This window comes from Dipodomys spectabilis, unplaced genomic scaffold, assembly GCF_019054845.1.
Source record: "Dipodomys spectabilis isolate Male_0828 unplaced genomic scaffold, ASM1905484v1 ptg000370l, whole genome shotgun sequence".
Lineage (NCBI taxonomy): Eukaryota > Metazoa > Chordata > Mammalia > Rodentia > Heteromyidae > Dipodomys > Dipodomys spectabilis.
This window is the reverse complement of record NW_024871047.1, coordinates 1521915-1543156: the sequence shown is the minus strand read 5'-3', so window position 1 is coordinate 1543156 and position 21242 is coordinate 1521915. Positions and strand designations below refer to the sequence as shown.

The window sequence follows — 21242 nt, the reverse complement described above, 5'->3', positions numbered from 1 at the left end:
TGGAGTTGATTCTGGTGCAGGGTGATATATAAGGATCTAGCTTTAGTTTTCTACAAGTAGTTAACCAATTTTGCCAGCACCATTTACTGAAGAGGCTGTCTTTCTTCCATTCTATTGTTTTAGCTCCCTTATCGAAGATTAGATGGCTATAGGTCTGTAGGTTCATTTCTGGGTTTTCAATTCTATTCCATTGGTCCTGAGGTCTGTTCATATGCCAATACCAAGCTGTTTTGATTACTATGGCTTTATAGTAGAGTTTGAAATTTGGTATTGATATTCCTCCAGCAGTGTTCTTTCCGTTGAGGAGCGTTTTTGCTATTCGGGGTCTTTTATTGTTCCATATGAATTTTTGGATTGCCTCTTCTATTTCCTTGACGAATGGGGTTGGAATTTTGATAGGTATTGCGTTGAATTTGTAGATAGCCTTGGGAAGTATTGCCATTTTCACGATGTTAATCATTCCAATCCAGGAGCATGGGAGGTTTTGCCATTTTTTAAGTTCTGTGTTGATTTCCTTTTTCAAGATTTTAAAGTTTTCATCATAGAGGTCCTTCACTTCTTTGGTTAATTCCTAGGTATTTTATTTTTTGTGGGGCTATTACAAATGGAGTTGCTTTCCTAATTTCAGCCACACTTTTCTCATTGTTGGCATACAGAAAAGCCATTGATTTTGGGGGGTTAATTTTATAACCTGCTACTTTGCCAAAGTTTTGAATCAGCTTGAGTAATTTGGGAGTGGAGTCTATGGGATTCTTTAAATACAAGATCATGTCATATGCAAAGAGGGAGAGTTTTATTTCTTCTTTCCCTATTTGGATCCCCTTTATGTCTGCATCTTGTCTTATTGCTGTAGCTAGGTATTCTAATACTAGATTGAAGAGAAGTGGAGAGAGTGGGCATCCTTGTCTTGTTCCTGAGTTAAGAGGAAATGGCTTTAGTTTTTCACCATTGAGTATAATGCTGGCTGTAGGTTTGTCATATACTGCCTTTATTGTATTGAGGAATGTTCCATGGATTCCTAATTTTTCCAAAACCTTCATCATAAAGGGGTGTTAGATCTTGTCGAATGCTTTTTCTGCATCTGTTGAGATAACCATGTGATTCTTATTCTTGCTCCTGTTGATGTGATGAATAATATTAATTGATTTGCGTATATTGAACCAGCTTTGCATCCCTGAAATGAATCCTGTTTGATCGTGGTGTATGATTTTTTGGATGAATTGTTGAAGTCGATTGGCCAAAATTTTGTTGAGAAGTTTTGCATCAATGTTCATCAAAGAAATGGGTCTATAGTTCTCTTTCTTTGATGAGTCCCTGCCTGGTTTTGGGATGAGGGTTATGATGGCTTCATAGAATGTGTTCGGTAGTGAGCTTTCTCTTTCAATTTCATTGAAGAGTTGGAGGAGTATTGGTGTGAGCTCTACTTTGAAGGCCTTGTAAAATTCCGCTGTAAAACCATCTGGTCCTGTACTTTTCTTAGCTGGGAGGTCTCTTATTGCTGTTTCTATTTCAGTGCTTGATATGGGCCTGTTAAGATAGTTTAACTCATCTTGGTTTAGTTTTGGCATGTCAATATTTGCTAGCAAAAGGTCCATTTCTGTCAGGTTCTCAAACTTACTAGCATAAAGTTTTGAGAAGTATTCCCTTATAATGTTCTGAATCTTGGTTGTTTCCGTGGTGATGTTTCCATTCTCATCTCTGAGTTTATTAATTTGGGTGTGTTCTCTTCTTTTTCTGATAAGATTTGCTAAGGGTCTGTCAATTTTGTTAAGTTTTTTGAAGAACCAACTCTTTGTTTTGTTGATTCTTTCTATAGTTTTTTGGATTCTAATTCATTTAATTCTGATTTAATTTTAATTATTTCTTTCCGTCTACTGGATTGGGGTTTATCTTGCTGCTCTTTTTCAAGGAGGTTTAGATGTGTCATTAAATTGTTAGTTTCAGATCTCTCCAATTTGTTGATGTAGGAGCTCAGAGCTATAAACTTGCCTCTGAGTACTGCCTTTGCTGTGTCCCAGAGGAGCTGGTAATTTGTGTGTTCGTTTTTGTTGAATAGCATGAACATTTGAATTTCCTTTCTAATCTCTTCCATGACCCACTCATGATTCAGCAGTGTGTTGTTCAGCCTCCATGTGATACCGGACTTTCTTTGGTGGCTTTTGGTGTTGAGTTCTAATTTTATTCCCTTGTGGTCAGAGAGAATGCAAGGTATAACTTCAATGTTTCTGAATTTAGACAAGTTTGCTTTGTGGCCTAGAATGTGGTCTATTTTAGAAAATGTTCCATGTGCTGCTGAGAAAAACATGTATTCTGATGCTGCTGGGTGAAATGTTCGGTAGATGTCTGTTAAGTCTAGTTGATCCATGCAGCTGTTTAGATCTGCGGTTTCTCTGTTGAGTTTTTGCCGAGTTGATCTATCTAGTGGGGAGAGTGGTGTGTTAAAATCCCCAACAATTAATGTCTTTGGATCTATATGGGATTTGAGGGAAAGTAGTATTTCTTTGATAAATTTGGGTGCTCCATTGTTTGGCGAATAGATTTTAGAATTGTAATATCCTCCTGAAGGAGAGATGCTTTAATTAGTATGTAGCGACCTTCTTTATCTCTTCTCACGAATTTTAATTTGAAGTCTATTTTATCTGATGTTAGGATTGCAGCTCCCGCCTGTTTATGGGGTCTGTTTGCTTGGTAGATTTTGTTCCAGCCTTTAACATTGAAAATGTGTTTGTTTTTACGGGCAAGATGTGACTCCTGCAGGCAGCAGATAGAAGGGTCTTGTTTTTTAATCCAACTAGACAGTCTATGTCGCTTAATTGGAGAGTTCAGTCCGTTAACGTTAAGAGATAGGTAGGACTGAAAGGTATTTGGGAGTTCCTGCCATGTTATCCACCTTCTTGGGGGCTGTGAAAACTGGGTTCTTCCTATGGTTCTTGGATTCTCAGTTTGCCACATTTTCTTGATCCATTCACCTACTGAGGGGCAGCTGGGTTGGTTCCATATCTTAGCTATGGTAAATAATGCTGAAATAAACATAGTTGTGCGGGTAGCTTTAGTGTGGTCTTGTTTGTAAACATTTGAGTAAATGCCCAAAAGTGGGATTGCTGAGTCATAGGGGAGCTCTATGTGGAGTCTTTTGAGGAATCTCCATACTGCTTTCCAAAGTGGTTGAACAAGTTTACACTCCCACCGACAATGAAGTAAGGTTCCCTTCTGTCCACATCCCCTCCAGCATCTGTTGTTATTAGAGTTCTTGATTTTTGCCATTCTAACTGGGGTGAGGTGGAATCTCAATGTTGTTTTGATTTGCATTTCTTTTATGGCTAAAACCTTCAATTTTAATAGATTGTTTGAAGGCCAATTTATGTCCCAGGGTATTATTGAAAGTGAATTCAGCAATCCATTGCCTAAAATAAGTGAGGAAATCAGGGATATACACAATTAAGCTAGGCTTTTCACTAAACAGTAGGACAAAAGAAATAAAACAACAAATCAGAAAATATTTTGAAATTAATGCAAATGAAATAGAGAAAAATGAGGGAAAACATCTAACTGCCAGTGGTTCACATCTCTAATCTTAGCTTCTTGGGATGCAGAAATCTGAGGATCCCAGTTCAAAGCCAGCCCAGGCAGAAAGAGCTGTGACTCTCTTATCTTCAATTAACCAGAAAAATGTCAGAAATGGAGCTGTAGTTCTAGTGGTACATTGCTAGCTATGAGTAAAACAAGCTCAGGGACAGCACACAGGCCCCCAGATAAAGCCCCAATAGTGGACAAAACCCAATGAGACAGAAATGGAGGGGCAGAGGATGAACAAATGCAGCAGTAGTACTCACTAGACACTATGTTGAATGTGAACTGTACAACTTGTGGCTGGGGATGGGAGGGAAAACCTGGAAGATAGCCAGGAAAAGGATAATGTTCAAAAACCAATATACTCATTACCTGGCTTATGTAACTGTAACCTCTCTGTACATCACCTTTATAAAAACAATAAATTAAAAAAATACGAGACAAAACAAAATAATTCTTGTACCTAAGCAGGAATTAGCAGTGGAATGTCTTTTATATCCTATGTAAGAACCCATAGTGAAGAAATTAGATTTAGAACAGTGGGATGCCCCACATTCTTGCCTAGTTCTGCTATTTACTGCCTGTAGGACCAGGAGCCTCTAAATAACTAATGAAAAAATGTTTTTCCATTGGACAATCTTACTCATGTATAAAATACTTAGGAGTAATACAAATCAGTTTACTCTATTGAGTTCCATTGTGCCTTTCTGTAATATGGAGCCATAGACATGCCTCTAGGTGGAATAAATGTGTTTAGTACATTGCAGAAGACTATACATGCAAAGTATTACTTACAGTGACATTGGCAATCTTTAAAAAAGGAGCCAGATAATTACATGCATGTATACAGGTGTCATAATCAACCCATTCTGCAATTAGTATACATTAATGGAAAAGGTTTTAAAAAGTCAAATAGCAAGTGTATTAGGCTTTTGATAGCCATGCATTCTTTACTACCACTACTTTTTTTGCTTTGAGGGGGGAGTGTTGTACTGAGGCTTGATCTCAGGGCCTCACACTCTTTGGCTTTTTTCACTTAAGGCTGGTGTTCTACCACTTGAGTCACACCTCCATTTTGTGGATTTTGCTGGTTGATTGGACATAAAACTCTCACAAATTTTTTTTCTCTGGGCTAGCTTCAACCAGTATCCTCAAATTTTAGTCTCCTGAGTAGCTAGGATTACAGCCTTGAACTACCAAAAACTCAATTTCAGATCTTATGTTTAAGTCTTTATTCCATTTTGAGTTGAATTTTGTGTACAAAGTGTGATAAGTGCCCAGTTTCTTTCTTCATGAGGATATCTTCCCAACACTATTTATTGAAGAGACTTTCCTATCTCTATCATGTATTCTTGGCAACTTTGCTGAAAATTAACTGTAAACGTGTGGATTTATTTCTGGGCAGAAAGCCCAGAAGAGAGAATTCTGTTCAATTGGTTTATAGTTGTCTTTGTGCCAGTACCATGATACTGTGACTATAGCACTATAGCAGATTTTGTTATGTGATACCTCCAGCTTTGTTCTTTTTGCTTAATATTGCTTTGGCTACTGGGGTCTTCATGTAATTTCCTATGAATTTTGGAATCTATTTCCTATTCCTGTGAAAATGGCATTGGCATTTTTAAAAGGAATTAGATTATTTTGAATAGTGCCATATGTGCTATGGTTAGAAAGCAAAGTGGTGCACACCTATAATCATAGCTACTTTGGAGGTAGAAGCAGGAGGATTGTGAGTTCCAGGACACTATTTCAAAACCAATTATATATAAAAAGGGCTGGGGCATGAATCAAGTCATAGAGCACTTGCCTAACAAGCACAGGGCCCTAGGTTCAATTCCCATTGCCACAAGAAAGAATGGAAGAGAGAGAGGGGGGTGGGGGAGAAAGGGAGGGAGAGAGAGAGGGGGGGGACATCTATGGCCAGGGGGAGAGATAGAGAGAGAGAGAATGAAGGAGGAAGCAAAAGAGGAAGGAAGGAAAGAAAGTAGGAAAGGTCATGTTGAAATTTCCCATTGTGGCTGTGTTGGATGTGGAACCATAATGAGGGGACTGGGTTGTTAAAACTAATGCTCTTCTTTTGAGAGCATTATTATAAAGCAAGATCACCTCTCATGTTTTGTCTCTTCTTCATATGCCTACTTTACCTTCTGCTTTCATATTAGTCACATATGATATAGCACAAGACTCTCAGAAAGCTTAGTAGATGCTGAGACTAAGCTCTTGGACTTTCCATCCACTAAAACTGTTAGTCCAATTAAACCTTTATTCTTTGTTTGTTTCTTTGTTTGTTTGTTTTTGTTGGTTGTGGGGCTTGAATTCTGGACCTGGGCACTGTCCTTCAGCTCTTCAGCTCAAGGCTAGCACTCTACCACTTGAGCCACAGCGCCATTTCCAGTTTTCTGGTGGCTTATTGGAGATAAGAGTTTCATGGGCTTTCCTGCCCGGGCTGGCTTTGAACCATGATCAGTCAGATCTCAGCCTCCTGAGTATCTAGGATCAAGCAGGTGTGAGCCACCAGCACCTGGCTTTAAACTTCTATTCTTTTTTTTGGGGGGGGGGTCCGGTCATGGGCCCTGAACTCTGGGCCTGGGTGCTGTCCCTCAGCTCTTCAGCTCAAGGCTAGCGCTCTACCACTTGAGCCACAGCACCCCTTCCGGCTTTTTTCTTTTTGCTTATGTGGTGCTGAAGAATCGAACCCAGGGCCTCAAGCATGCAAGGCAAGCGCTCTACTACTGAGCCACCTTCTCAGCCCCTAAACTTCTATTCTTTATGAATCACCCAGTCTTAAGTATTTTTATTTTATTTTATTTTTGGTGCTAGTAATAGGGTTTAGAGTCTGCCTTGTGCTCTCACTTTGGCTGTTTTGCTCAAAGCTGGGCCCCTACCACTTGAGTAACAGCCCCACTTCCTGCTTTTTGCTACTTAAATTGAGATGAATCTCAGGGACTTATATGCCCCAGCTGGCTTCAAATTTTGATCCTTAGATCCCAGCTTCCTAAGTGGCCAGAATTACAGATGTGAGCCACCAACTCCTGGCTTAAGTGTTCTTTTATAGCAACAGTAAACAGACTTAAGAAGATATAAAAATAACAATAGTAGTTCTAATATATGAATGCATTTTTTCCATTTATTGATGGCTTCAATTTTTTGGTAAACATCTTAAGAGTTCAGAGTGCAAAGATCTTTCACATTGGTTTAGTTTGTTTCTAAGTAACGATTTATGGTTTTGTAAATAGGATCTTTGTAAAGCTAATTTTCAGACAACATGCTTTTCTTGTATTTTCTATGCTTCAGTTACATCCTGTAAAATGATGGATAAGTTGGATTAATTAATCTCAAAGTTTTCTTTTATTTTAGTTGTACTTAAAGGCCAAGATGAGTCTTTTAAGGGCATGTATGTTTTTTATGGGGATACACTTGGAGTAAATCTCAAGAGGAACATCTATGGCCAGTTAGAAAATTGGAGAAAATCAGAGTCCTGAGTTCACTTGTGTAACTTGTGAATTGTTTTTGTAGGCAGGTTGCTCTACCTTTTCTACATCCCTTATCCCCCACTGCTACTCTAGGCACTAGAACCAAGCATGTATCCAGATATATTTGAGGAAGTTCATTTTGCTCCACTATACCTAAGAAAGTCTGAAAGCAGAAAAGCAGACATACTTGTATATTAATTACATTCTATGCAAGCCCTATTCTAAAAATGGAGAATAGTGTAATGTTTAAGGGCATGGCTTCTGAATCCACAGCACACATACTAGTACTGAGGATTAAACTCAGGACTTGGACACTGTACCGTAGCTTTTTTGCTCAAGGCTACCACTCTACCACTTGAGCTACTACTTCACTTTTGGCTTTTGGATGGTTAATTGGAGATACATCTCTTGGACTTTCCCTTCCCCAAGCTGGCTTCAAACCATGATCCTCAGATTTTAGCCACCTGAGTAGCTAGGATTACCAGGAGTGAGCCACTGGCACCAGCTTGAATCCACACTTTAGCATTCACACCTCAACCACATTTGGTAGTAGCTATGAAGAGCATGAGCACAATCATCTATTCATCTTTAAATGGAAATAATAATAATACCTCATAGGGTTAATATGAAAAATATGAGGATAAGTAACTTAGTGAAGTAGCTGGCACTTATAAATGTTAAAATGCTTTCATCCTGAGTGAGATAGGCAGCCCATCTTCGAGTATGAGGGTGACAGGATGTTTCAGAGGTAAGGGATCTACCTAACCTGGGAAGGAAGCACATGACTAAGGCTTCTGCTCTTGGCCTACTGATGACAATGGTCAAGTTTCTATCCCTTTGCAGTCCCCATATCCCAAACTAAATCATCTTTCTGCTCTCTTCCAACTTGAATATTTTCTAAGTCAAATAGGTTCTGTGCAGCCAGATGTCAGTGGCTCACACCTACAGTCCTAGCTACTTAGGAGTCTGAGATTCAAAGCCAGACCAACAATAAAGTCCCTCTTATCTTCAGTGAACCAACCAAAAGCCAAAATAGAAGTGGGGTTCAAGCCTTGAGCACAAAAAAGGGCAATGCCAAGTTCCTGGGTTCAAGTCCCACCCAGTACCAGCACCAAAAGTACCACCAAAAACCCAAAACAAAACAGATTATGTGCAGACTATTCAAATACATACAGGAAGGAAATAGCAGCCTGGCTGTTCCCTTGGCTTTATAGCTTAGGCAAGATGTGTATCTTCATCCCTGGATCTTCTGTATTTTCCTGTACAAGATCAGTGTGATTGATTTCTGATATACTTTTCAGCTTATTCTCTTTTCTTTTTCATCTTTTTCTGTGGAGAAGGGTGGACACTATAAAAAAAAATGTCAGGTGAAGTTAGCCTTGAAGACTAGAGAAAAGAGGGAAAATTAGACTTCCTTGAGCTTAGTGAGCTGGCCCCTGACAAAAACAGCAACAAGACTGCAGAAGCTATGTAGGACCCATGGCTTGATGTGCTTGCTTTCCACTCTTAACAAACATTCTCAGGGCAAAGCGCACTGACTGGATGGAGAGAGACATTGGCCTAAGTGAGTGCTCATTTCCAGTCCCAGCTGTTCTGGGAAGCATCCTGATGACACTAATCACCACTCTCTCTATGTGCCTTTCCCTATCCCACTACCACCCCTTGTCAGTCCACTATTTCATCCTTTCTTTCCTCCAAGCTTCTGCTGCCTTTGTGTATACATCTATTAGAGCATTTATAGTACTGGATGCATTGTAATTGTTTGTTTACATCCACAGGTCTCTCCCAGTAGTCTGTGAGCTCGGGTGACTAGCTGTGTGTGTCTGATTCATCTTGGTGTCCAGCACCTAGCTGAGGGGTCATTGCTTGAGCAGGTGATCTGGTAGGCGAACTCTCACAGGCAGGCTACCCAAGGGAAAGAAGGAGCAAATGAGAGAAGGAAGCACGGAATCGATCTCTGCCTGCTGCTGCCTTGACTTGGTGGCGTAGGCAAGACAGGTATCTTTTCTATATCTCCTGTGCTTTCCTGTAAAATGAGAGGATCAAAGTGATGGATTTCTGAGGTACCTTTCAGACTTTTCTTTCTTAGCTTTCAAAAATAATGTATTTGCTCAGTTGTCGCAAGCTGATAGTAATAGCTTAAAGTTATGATGCTCTCAAGTATATTTGCACTTAAATAGGATTCAGTTTTTCTTGCTGCACAGATTAAACTGTACCATCCTCAGAACAAAATTTTAAACTAGTAAGTTACAAATTAATTAGCTTTTGCTTTACAAAGATCCTCAAAATTTGGTAGCCCAGGGGTGGTAAAAATGTGTACTCTATATTTGATCATTAGAAATCTGTAAAGAATCCTGTTTATAGCCTTACCTAATCTAGTCCTCCTTTCTCTTTCTCTATCTTAATATTCTCTCTCGTCAATTTTCTCTCACTCCTTCTACTTCCCCCTCCCCTTCCCCCCTCTCTCTGTCTCTCTGTCTCTCTGTGTTTCTGTCTCTATCTCTCTCTCCTTCAGCTGGAAATAACTGGCCAGCCCTTTCCTGTGCCTTGGTGGCCCATCCACTGCAGTGACCATGGAGACACCCAGCAGCTGCCGGACTGCTTCCTTCTCAGACTTTGTGCCCAATGGTCGCCAGGATCAGGGCTCCCCAGACCCCCCTGAGATAGAAGGCCCAACCAAAGAGGTGGGGCAGGAGAATCTAGTGGAGCCTGAGCAGTTTAATCTGAGAGACTTGACTGTCAGGGAAGAGAGTGGATGGAACAAGAAGAAAACCAAAGTCAATAAGATCTGGAATTTTGTGAGCCGCAAAAAGGGGTCTCCTAGCCAGAGGAAGCGCCCCCAATCCATGGTTTTATCTGGAGATATCTTTGGGCCATTGGAGGGCAAATCCAAAGTCACTTTCAGAGATAAAATGAAGTCATTCAAGATGCTGAAGAGTTCCATGGGGGCCTCCAAGAATGTTGACTTTAAGTGTGACAGGCCTGAGGAGGCCCAAGAAGCCCCAGGTAACTACTGGATGAAGAAGGCTGAAGATGCTCCAAAATCTTTCCGCCATTCCTATGCAGGCCACACGGAGGACCTGGAGCCTTTCTTAGAGAATGTGCAGAAGTTTGTGCAAACCCCCAAAAGGGTGAACCAGAAGGTGTTGGCAACTGAGGACTTTGGCATCCAAGTGGAAGAAGAGTCTTGTGAGGAAGAAGTTCCAGAGAATGTAACAGGTGACAAGACAGCCAAGAAGCTCCTGAAAAATAAGTTCCCCAGGGCTGGTGAGGCTCCTCCAACATGGGCTGAACACACCAAAATTCACGAGCTCCAGACCACTCTAGGGGACTCAACCTTGAAAGAACTCCTGGAAAGCAGCTGTGAAGAGAGCCCTGGACGTCAGCGCCGAGACAAGGGTGCTCCTTTTGGTGGTGTTGTTAAATTCTTCACCAATATGGCTGAAGTGGCCCGCAAATGGCGAGCAGTCTCCCATGAAGAGTCTGTAAAATTTAGTCACCACCACCGTGAAGCTCACTTTGGAGGTTGCAGTGATAACGTTGCCCTGGAGGATGCTACCTCTCGGGCTTCCTTCAACCTACCTTACAGAACCAACAAGGCCGCAATTTGGAGCCGTGCTGAGGGAAAACATGGCCGTCACCAGTGGAAGGCCTCACAGGCCTGTAAATTTGAGATGAATATTGAAGGGGAGAAGACACCACGCCAGGTTGTAGACTATTCTGACACTGCTACCACTTCCACTGTGACCTCAGCTGGCTTTGAGTTTAAAGATGACCCAGTACAGAAGAAAGGCTGTGGTCCCACCAAATGCCAGGCCCCCACCAGAGAATACTCCTCTTCAGAGATTGATGAAGACACTGAAACTTTGGTCAGCTTCCTCAAGGAAGATGACAGTACTACAGAATCCCCTGAGCTGAGATCCTGTACCACAAAGGTTACTACTGAAGTTGTTACCAAGGAGCTGGAGGAAAAGTTCAGTGAACTGAAGAAGGAAGAGGATGATAGAGGATCAGAGGAGTCCAACCAGGACAAGCAACCCCAGAAACTGGAGCTGGAAAGAGGTGCAGTTGATGCAGATGGCTTAGCCAACGAAGCTTGTGCTGTAGTCTGCGGTGCTCAGGTAAGGCTGGCTATTACACATAACCATTTAAAACATTTGAGACCCCAGAAGCCAGCTTAAACTCCCATATCCTGCCCCTCCTCATGTAAGTCCTGTATCCAGCCAGGAATGTTCTGGAGAGGATGTTCTTAGTTGTCAGGTAAAAGGACTTGAGTGATCTGAAAACCCTTCCAGAGATTGAGCTTCTACAGTCTGCACTTCAATTCATTTTTATACCAAAATCTGAATGTTAGTAGAATGACCATGATCATTTAATGATGTCTAAGACAACCATGGTCTCCTGTTTTCCTTAGTTACTGAGACATTTCCCTGATTTTGGCTCCTTTCCTCGTCCAGTAGGGGAAATGAGTCAAGGGAAGTTTCTGAACAGAGTGGCAGGAGACCTGGATTTACTAGTTCTCTTTTCTATTATCTATATAATTTTGAGACAAATCTTTTCATCTTGCTGGACCTGTTTTTCTTTGGAGGTCACATGACAGTACTTGGTATCTCTTAGACATTTTCTTTTTGGCTGTACAGGCCTTGTATTTGCTAGGCAAAAACTCTATCCACTTGAACCACATCTCACAGCATGCTTTTTTGCTAGTTTTTTTTTAAGAATGTTTCTGCCTAGGTGATCTTGAATCCATGATCCTTCTGCTGTGAGTAGCAAGGATTACAGGCTTGAATCACCAATGCCTGGTTTTTAGGAACTTTCTAATAACAACGTTGTATTCTTAGTCTTGAAGAATGTAGACCAAAGGCAGCCCATTTATATTCTCCTGTTATTCATAGAGCAGTAGCTTTATAGACAGAATCTTGTAGGTGCATGTCACATATATTGTTTCTATTTAATTTTTATAGTGAAAAAACTGAAGCTCAAATGTTGAGTGATTTATCCAAAGTTATACAGATTGTGACATTTCAGTGTGTGTGTGTGTGTGTGTGTGTGTGTGTGTTGTGCAATCCAGGACCTAACACTTTCAAAATATGTGCTCTACCACTGAGCTATATTATCTTCAGCCTCAGGTTCTTATTATTAAATCTTTTTGTCTTTAGTTTTTCAAGAGAGTTAATTGGAGTTGTGATATGCAGCTTATTTAGCAAACCCCTATTCACAGACAAAAAAGAAATATGCTGCAATTATTGTGGAATGAGTTTTGTACAAATATTTAGAAAGTAAAGGACTCTTTGGCTTTGAGCCTTAAGAATGCTTTCAGTCTAGTGTGGTAATTTGTGCCCAAAATTCCATTGACTTGGAAGTTAAGACATGAGGATTGCAAGTTCAAGGCTAGCCTGGGACTTTGTGTGAATTTGTCTCAAAAAATGTTTTCAAAAGTGTGTATTTCATAGTTTTTCCAAATTATTTAGGACAAAGTATTTTTGTGCTTGCTAGGCAGGTACTCTACTGCTGGACCATGCTCCCAATCCTTTCTCAGGTTGATAATTTTTGAAATAGGATCACTTTTCCTTCCCAGGTGCACACCTGAACTTTGATTGTTGTACTTTTTTATTTTTTGTTTGCTTTCCACTGCAGCTGGGCTAACAGGCATGCAATATTGTACCCAGCTTTTTATGTTAAGATAGAATTTCATGAGCTTTTCTGCCCAGACTAGCCTCAAACCAAGAACCTCCAAATCTCAGCTTCCCAAGTAACCAGAATTATAGATGTGAACCACTGCTGCCCAGCTAGGACAAAGTATTTTATAAGAGTAGCTAATTAGGGCGGGGAAGGTGGCCCAGGGGTAGAGTGCTTTCCTTGCATTCATAAGGTCCTGGGTTTGATTCCTTAGCACCACATAAGCAGAAAAAGCCAGAAGTGGCACTATGGCTCAAGTGGTAGAGCACTAGCTTTCAGCTGAAGAGCTGAGGGACAGGGCCCAGGCCCAGGGTTCAGGCCCCATGACCAACAACAAAAAAAAGAGTAGCTAATTAATTTTTTTCTTTGTGGTGAAGAGGCCTAGCTTGGTAGTTCTTGACCTGTCCCTGTTGTCTCTTATATGTCACTTTCAGGGAACTTGGGTCCCATCAGGGCAGATATAATAAGCTTACATTTTCCGAGAAGGACATTGTTAATATGTTTACAGGCATTCCATTTCTGTGTTTATCACTTGTGGAAGGTTTAAGGACATAAAATTGGAATAATATTGTTGGGAATAAATTTTATTACAGTGAATTTAAGGCCAACAATCAAAAAAGCAAACAACCAAACATATCTAAAAGATTCCATTAGCTGATAATTGTACTTGGGCACTGCATGTTCAAACTACTGGTACCTAAGAAGAGGGTCACAGTTATCAAATCACTTTACTGTTGAAGTAAATGTACTGGGCATAGAGACATTTTGTGGGTTCTTTAAAAGCACAGGCTTTAAAATGTCAAAGGATTTGATGTGACATGTGTCACCTGTGAAATGGGGTTAATCATGGTATATCTAAGAGGACTGTTGTGGAGACCTAAAGAGCCAGTGGATGTAAGGTATATAGCCAAGTACTATGTATAACACATTGTAGGCCTCTACAGAATGAGTCGCCATCATTGGTATTACTGAAATCTGCTAAATAAGTTTGAGCAATGTTCAGCAAGAGAAACAATTCAGGACAATACTATAGCAGTAGTTTAATTGATGCAGTTGAAGTGATGTCAGAATCAGGACACATTGGGTTCTAGTTTCATTTCTATCCTTGATTTGTTTCATGAACTCAAGCAAGTCCCTCCCTCTCTCTAGACCTCAGTTTCTTCATCTGAACCATGGCATTTTGGGTTCCTGAGGATCCTTCTACCATGCTTGTCTCTAGTTCTCCCATTCATTTAAGCCTGTAATTGTCTCTCCAAGACAAGTGACAGATTGGTACCATCCTTTTCATCTACTGGTTTCCCAGTGCCTTTCTCTTGCAGGCTTCCTGTGCCCTCTGCTGGTTTCAGGGAGGTGCTGGCAAGCTTTCTTTGGGGATGCTAAACACCCATCCAGGGAAAAGGGAAAGTGCAGTGGAAAAGCTGCATATTAGGGGCATCAGTGTAGGTCAGGAGTTCTAGTGAAAAACTGGTTGATCGGTTCATTTTACAGATGATGATGACACTGAATCTCAGAGAAGGGAAGGGAATTCCCCTCACACACAGAAATCAGAAGATAAGCAGTACATGAGAGTTCTACCACAGGCTCTACCACAAATCTTATCCTCCCTCTGGATTTTAGTAGTCTCTGTCTGCTGAAGTCTTAGTCTTACCCTAGGAATCTAACATATATGAAAACAACACATTGTAAAGCAGCATCAGTCACACACTGCATTGAATTATATAGACAAATAGAATTCAGTCTGATAAATGGAACAAGCTTAGTTTTTTGTGTGTGTTTCCCATAGAAACAGCTTTAGTTGGCATCCTCTCAGGTGGTTTATTTATTTATTTTTCACTTACTTTTCAGTTGTACAGTTAGACTTATTGTGAGTGATTTACATGGAGGAGCTGAATATGATTGAAGTACATTATATGTAGTATGAAAATAATAGAATAATGAAACACATTAAAGAGGGTGATTTGTTTATTTAGTTACTGGGGCTTGGATTCAGTGATTCATGCTTGCCAAGCAGGTGGTCTACCACCTGAGCCATGTCCCACCCCTTTTTGTTTCAAATATTTTTCCAATAAGAGTTTTGGTTTTTATGCCGGGCCTCAGGCCAGCCAGGACCAAGAGTCTCATATTTAGCTTCCCACATAGCTGGGATAAAAGGCATAAACCACTGTGATCAATACCACATTTAGCTTTTATTAGTTGAGAATGGGTCATGTGTTTTTGTCTGGCTAGCCTGTTCTGAACCACAGAACTCCCATCTCAGCCTTCTGAGCAGCTAGGATTATAAGCATAAGCCATCACATGTGGCTAGTATATTTTATTTATTTTTTCTTGTGCCTGTACTGGGCTTAAACTCATGGCCTTATGTACTCACTTGATGTTTTTTCCACTCGTGGCTGGTACTCTACCACATGAGCCATGCCTCCACTTCTGGCTTTTTGCGATTTAATTGGAGATATAAGAAGCTGTTGGATTGTTTACCCAGGCTGACTTTGAACCTCAATCTTCAAACCTCAACTTCCTGAATAACTAGAATTGTAGGTGTGAACTACTGTCATCAGGCTTGGGTATTTTTAATTTTGAAATCTAAGCTCCTGAAACTGTGACTTCTTTTGGCCAGATGTGGCTGTAGTCAGGCCTAGGACTACTGTTTTATACATGAGGTAATTTGGCTTGAAGGAAGTGATATCAAAGGGTAGAGATAGGTTCTTAGCAAGGATCAGCAGGAACTTGAACTTTTCTGCGTCTTACTCTCTGTACTTGGGAAACAGGAAGAGTAATACTAATAATAATAGCTAACATTTATACACTGTTAACTTTGTGCCCAAACATTTTTCTTAGCATTTTACATGTATGATGATGAGTTAGGGACTCTTAAAAAAGAAAATGATCACAATAAATACCTGACAGAACATGAAACAAACAAATACACAGATGCACATACAAGAGGATGTGGCCAAGATACACTGTACAATAAATATTACAAATCTGCATTATTTTTTTCTTGGGCTGTTTTGGTGCTTGAGTTCAGGGCCTGGGTGCTATCTCTTAGGTTTTTCACTCAAGGCTAGTACCCTAACACTTGAGCCACAACTCCAGTTCCAACTTTTTACTGGTTAATTGGACATAAGAGTCTCACAGATTTTCCTGACTTGGCTGGCATTGAACTTTGATCCTCAGATCTCAGCCTCCTGAGTAGAAAAGGGTTACAGTTGTGAGCAAACAGCACCTGACTTGCATTCATTATTAAAAGCACAGGTTACAGGAAGAGACAATACTTCAAGCCCATCATTAGGTTACACTTTAGTGAGAATTAGAACACAAAGGAAAAAGGGGAATAATGGGAAAAAATGTTAGATGTGCACAAGACTTTATGCTTTGCAGAATTCTTTTCTATATATAAAATGATTTATAAAACTACTCATTATTTTTATCATTATCATCATCATTATTATTATCATTATTCCCATATGACAGATGAATAACTTGAGACATGATATATGAGAAGGAAAACATTAAACTTGGAGTCAAAAAGTCGAGCTGTAAAATCCTTTTTCACTATACTGAACACATGACTTTCACCTAAATTCTTGGGTTTATTTTTTCATTTATCAACGGGAAATAAGTCTCTCCTGTCTCCTTTCTAGGGAAGGAAGAAAATGCAGATATGTCAAAAATTAATTATTATGTTGGGTTCCAGTGACTCATGTTTGTAATCCTATCTACCCAGGAGACTGGTTTAGAGTTGAGGTTCAAAGCCTCGATTGGGGAGAGTGTAAGAGTCTTATCTCCCGGCTGGGAAGGTGGCTCAGTGGTAGAGCGCTTGCCTTGCATGCTTGAGGCCCTGGGTTCGATTCCTCAGCACCACATAAGCAAAAAAGAAAAAAGCCGGAAGTGGCACTGTGCCTCAAGTGGTAGAGCACTAGCCTTGAGGTGAATTGCTGAGGGACAGCGCCCAGGCCGAGTTCAGACCCCACTACTGGACCCAAAACAAAACAAGAGTCTTATCTCCAGCATCAAAAAGCTGGAAATAGAGCTGTAGCACAAGTGGTATAATGCCAATCTTGAGCAAGAAACCTGAGGGAAAGTATCCAAGCCCTGAGTTCAAGCCCCAGTGCCCCCCACTGCAGAACCCTAATTATGGGTTCTTTTTGTTGTTTTGCTTTCACTTCTAGGATTTCACTTGATCCTCCCTCCAAACCCTCCTGGTGTTCTATTGGTCTCATTTTATTATGCTTCACCTATAAATGATACTCATAACCATTCTGTATTAGGCAGAATTGTGTCTCTCTGAAAATGTATGTTCAGATTAGTACTAACCCTCTACGTCTATGAATATGACTTTCCATTTAGAAATAAAGTCTTTGTAGATATAATCAAGTGGTAGGGGAAAAACAAAGGAGGAAGCAACAGTGCTAGATAAGAAATGTACTCATTACCTTACTCAAATAACTGTAACTCCTCTGTACAGTATTTTCACAATAAAAAACTTATTAAAAAAAAAGAAAGCTCATCCTAGATTAGTTATCTAATCCAATGATTGGTGTTCTGACAAGAAGCAGGAAATTAGACATATACCCAAAGGTACAGAGAAAAGGACTATGTTATGATGGAGACAAACATTAGAGTTATGCAACCGTAAATCAAGAAATGCCAAGAATGGTTGGGAGTCGGGGGCCATTAGGAGCAAAAGTAGTCAAGGAAGTATTCATCCATAGAGGCTTAAGTGGGTATGGCACTGCTCAGATCCTAATTTCAAACTTCTGGCTTCCATAACTGGGAGAGTAAGTGCTGGTTCTTTTCTTTCCACATGTGTTGTGCCAGTCCCAAGGCTTGGACTCAAGAGCCTGGGGGCCCTGTCCCTGAGCTTTTTCAGTTAAGTCTGTCACTCTACCACATGAGACACAGCTCCACTTCCAGTTTTTTGGTGGTTAATTGGAGATGAGTCCCACAGGCTTTCCTTCCTTCGGCTGGCTTTGAACCATGACCCTCAGGTATCAGCCTCAAGAGTGGCTAGGCTTTCAGGCATGAGCCACAGGTGCCTGGCCTTTCTCCACGTTTTTTATTAGCATCAATTATTTGTACATGGCTGATTTTTTATTAGCTCTTTTTATTGTTTTATATTAGTTATTCATGGAGAGGATTTCATTGTTACATTTACACACGTATTTACCACACATTCTAATAATCTCAGCCCCCCCCCATTCTCTCTTCCACCATACTTCCTTCCCAAAACAATTTCAACAGATCTCATTTTTTTCATTTTCATAGTTGCAAATAATCTATTTTGCTTGTATTCCTGGGAGTTTCATCTTGACACATCCATATATGCATACAATGTACCTTGATCAGGCTCATCCCCTCCCTCAGTACTGGTTCTTTTAAGCCATTTTTTTTCATAGTAATATATTATGCCAGCCCTGCTTATATAACTTCCATCCTTCAAACAAGGTCACTGAATACAAGTACAGTTTAGAAAGCAGTCTGTTTAGGTTATTTTCATCTTCATAACCATGGGCAAACCTCCCATACATTGATGTTATTGTGACCAATGAGGTGGAGGTTTTCAAATCATGTAATAAAAGAGAATGGAGAAGGGTATCTCAACTTGGGAGGTATTCTCAATCTATTTATTTGTTTATTTATTTATTTGAGTTAGTCCTTAGGCTTGAACTCAGGCTCTGGGTGCAGTTCCTGAGCTTTTTTGCACAAGGCTAGTGCTCTACCATTTGAGCTACAGCTCCATTTCTGGCTTTCTGCTGGTTAATAGGAGATAAAAAGTTTCATGGACTTTCCTGTCCAGGCTGACTTCACTCAGATCTTCAGATCTCAGCCTCCGGAATAGCTAGGATTACAAGTTGTAAGCTACTGGCACCCAGCAAAATCTTATTTTATTTTTAAAATTATTTAAAATTATCTTTTGTTCAAAGGGTGTCAATTCAACATATCAGTGTATGAGTACATTTCACCCCTTTATTTTTCCCTCCCATCTATCCCAACTCAAGATCTTATTACAGAGGTTAACCCCATCCTTCATTTCTATGTGGAATCAAAGTGTCCAGGTTTCAATCATGTACTTTACATATGTTGTCTAGCAGCCCTTGAGGGAAGAGACTCTTATAAGGTGTTATATGCAGATGAGGAAATTGAGACTCAGAGAGATGAATCATTTGCCTCAGGTCTCACATTGAGTAAATGTTAAAGTCTAGCAGATGCAAAATTCTCACTCCCTGAATCCCAATATAAACACATGCAAAAATAAAAGGCTACAATTAGATGCTATTTCCTTTAAATCATTTTGGTGCTTGTCATTTGTTCTAACACTTCCTGATACCTTTTAGGCTCGTGGTAATTGGGGAATTCACCTGCATCAATTGATGATGCATGTTAAACCTGCTTGGGTTTGGAGGCTGGTCTTGATGACACCCTCCAATGGGAAGTTCTGCTGTTCAAACTAAGGGTTGGCCTGCTGTCCACTTCTACTGAGTCATCTCTTTTTTTCAGGCCTTTTTGCCCTCAGCTGAGTCATCACCAAGGACTCTACCACTCAAAATCCTCTTGGAAAAATGCCATTCTGTGCCTATCTCACCGAATGTCCCTGTGGAGGTTGTCTGGAAGAAACCCATACGGCTTCGTACTGGTATGTCTTCTATAACTTGATTTATATTATCAGGATATGCTAGGTAGCTCTCATGCATAGACTAACTGTGCTGACATGTATCCTCCTCTATGCTCTCCAGTTGACCCATGCTTTCTACTCAACTGGACCTTAGTTACCTCCCAGAGCTTCAGAATGGGCCCTTTCAGATTCAGTTCACCAATCTTGCCTGCCAGGCTCTTATTGCTTGCAAATAAAGCTACATCTTTACCAGGGGCCAATGGCCAATGGCCTCACTCCTATAATCCTCGCTACTCAAGAGGTGAGATCTGAAGATCCCAGTTTAAAGCCATCCTGGGCAGGAAAAGTCCATGAGACTCATATCCACTTAACCACTAGAAAGCCAGAAGTGGAACTGTGCCTCGAGTGCTAGAGTGAGTACCAGCCTTGAATTTAAAAGCTAAGGGGCAGTGTCTAGGCCCTAAGTTCAAGCCTGAGTACCAGCAACAAAAATAAGTTAAAAATAGATGTAAAGATAGATAAATACATTAATAAATGCTACATCTTTTGTTACAACTTGAGGGCAATCCATGCTCTTGGATCCCTGGCTCCTGTCCCTGAGCTATTGTCACTCAAGGTTTCTGCTCTACCATTTGAGCCACAGCTCCACTTCCTACTTGGAGATAAGAGTCTTAAAAACTTTCCTATTCAGGCTGGCTTTGAACCAGGATCTTCAGATCTCAGACTCCTGAGTAACTAGAATTACAGGCAAGAGCCACTTTGTCCAGCTTCTCATCCATTTTATAATGAGACAGTGTGGGTAAATGTTGGTTATACTTAGGACATTATAGTATTTCTTTCCAGTCTCTAAAAGTTTGGGCTTTGTAGCTCCTCTGAACTGGTTTATGCTCCTATTTGTTCCTTTAATTCCTTTACTCCATATGTTGGTGCACTTTGTGGGATGATTGGACTCCAAGCTTATTTCTTTTTTTTTTTTTTTGGTCCGGTTGTGGGGCCTGAACTCTGGGCCTGGGCGCTGTCCCTCAGCTCTTCAGCTCAAGGCTAGCACTCTACCACTTGAGCTACAGTGCCACTTCCGGCTTTTTTCTTTTTGCTTATGTGGTGCTGAGGAATCGAACCCAGGGCCTCAGGCATGCAAGGCAAGCGCTCTACCACTGAGCTACCTTCCCAGCCCCGACTCCAAGCTTATTTCTAACCCTCTGATTCTACCTCAGTATTTCAAAGAAAGTAAGAGTCAAAGAATTAAGCTGGTTGTATCTTCTATAGGATCATTTCACTCAGAAATGATGGCTAGAAGTTAGGGTGGCAGTAAAAAGAAAAATAATTCTGGGGGATTTGAGGGTCCTTTTGTTCCTGAATGTGGAAACAGGGTTTGAAAGGAAATGAAAAGGAATCTGCTTAAGGTCATGCAGTCAGGTTCATGGCATAGTTATGTCCAAGGGCTTCAATCACTTGCCTTTCCACCATGGCCAAATGTTATTTTACTCTAGTTCTAGACCACATTCTTAAATATTGTGAGGTCAAGCTTTATCCAGAATCAACTTGAATGGGATCACCAGCCACTCCCTTCTCCTCTAAGATGATTTTCCAGTTGGTGGATATTAAGTAACATATTGAGAAAGTAGCCAATATTTGCTATTATTTTATAAGTCCCCTGCCTGGGAATGATACAATCTATCACAATCCTTATGAGATCAGATCAGGAAGTCTATTACCGAGGAACTGGTCATGGTACTGTCTAGATAAATAGATTCATTTTTGCCTATTAAAGAATTAAAAGCAAGAAAGTGTTTAAGGTAAACTGAGTAAGTTTATTTGAAAATAAAGGGAAAGCTGTGAAAGTAGCTAACTCTCCATCCAGACAGAAGCCCAGAGTTCAATGGGCAGTTTTATAGAACAGGGCTCCT

At 40.5% G+C, this 21242-nt stretch overlaps 1 protein-coding gene across 1 annotated transcript in view; it reads left to right on the top strand.

The window, feature by feature from the left end:
- The window catches only part of Arhgef9 (Cdc42 guanine nucleotide exchange factor 9), a 288284-nt gene that overhangs the window by 50147 nt on the left and 216895 nt on the right, over positions 1 to 21242 (top strand). Inside the window, exon 2 of the mRNA XM_042666913.1 lies at positions 19221 to 19356. Within this exon, the coding sequence (XP_042522847.1) occupies positions 19221 to 19356 (136 nt within the window). The remainder of the gene's footprint in view (positions 1 to 19220; positions 19357 to 21242) is intronic.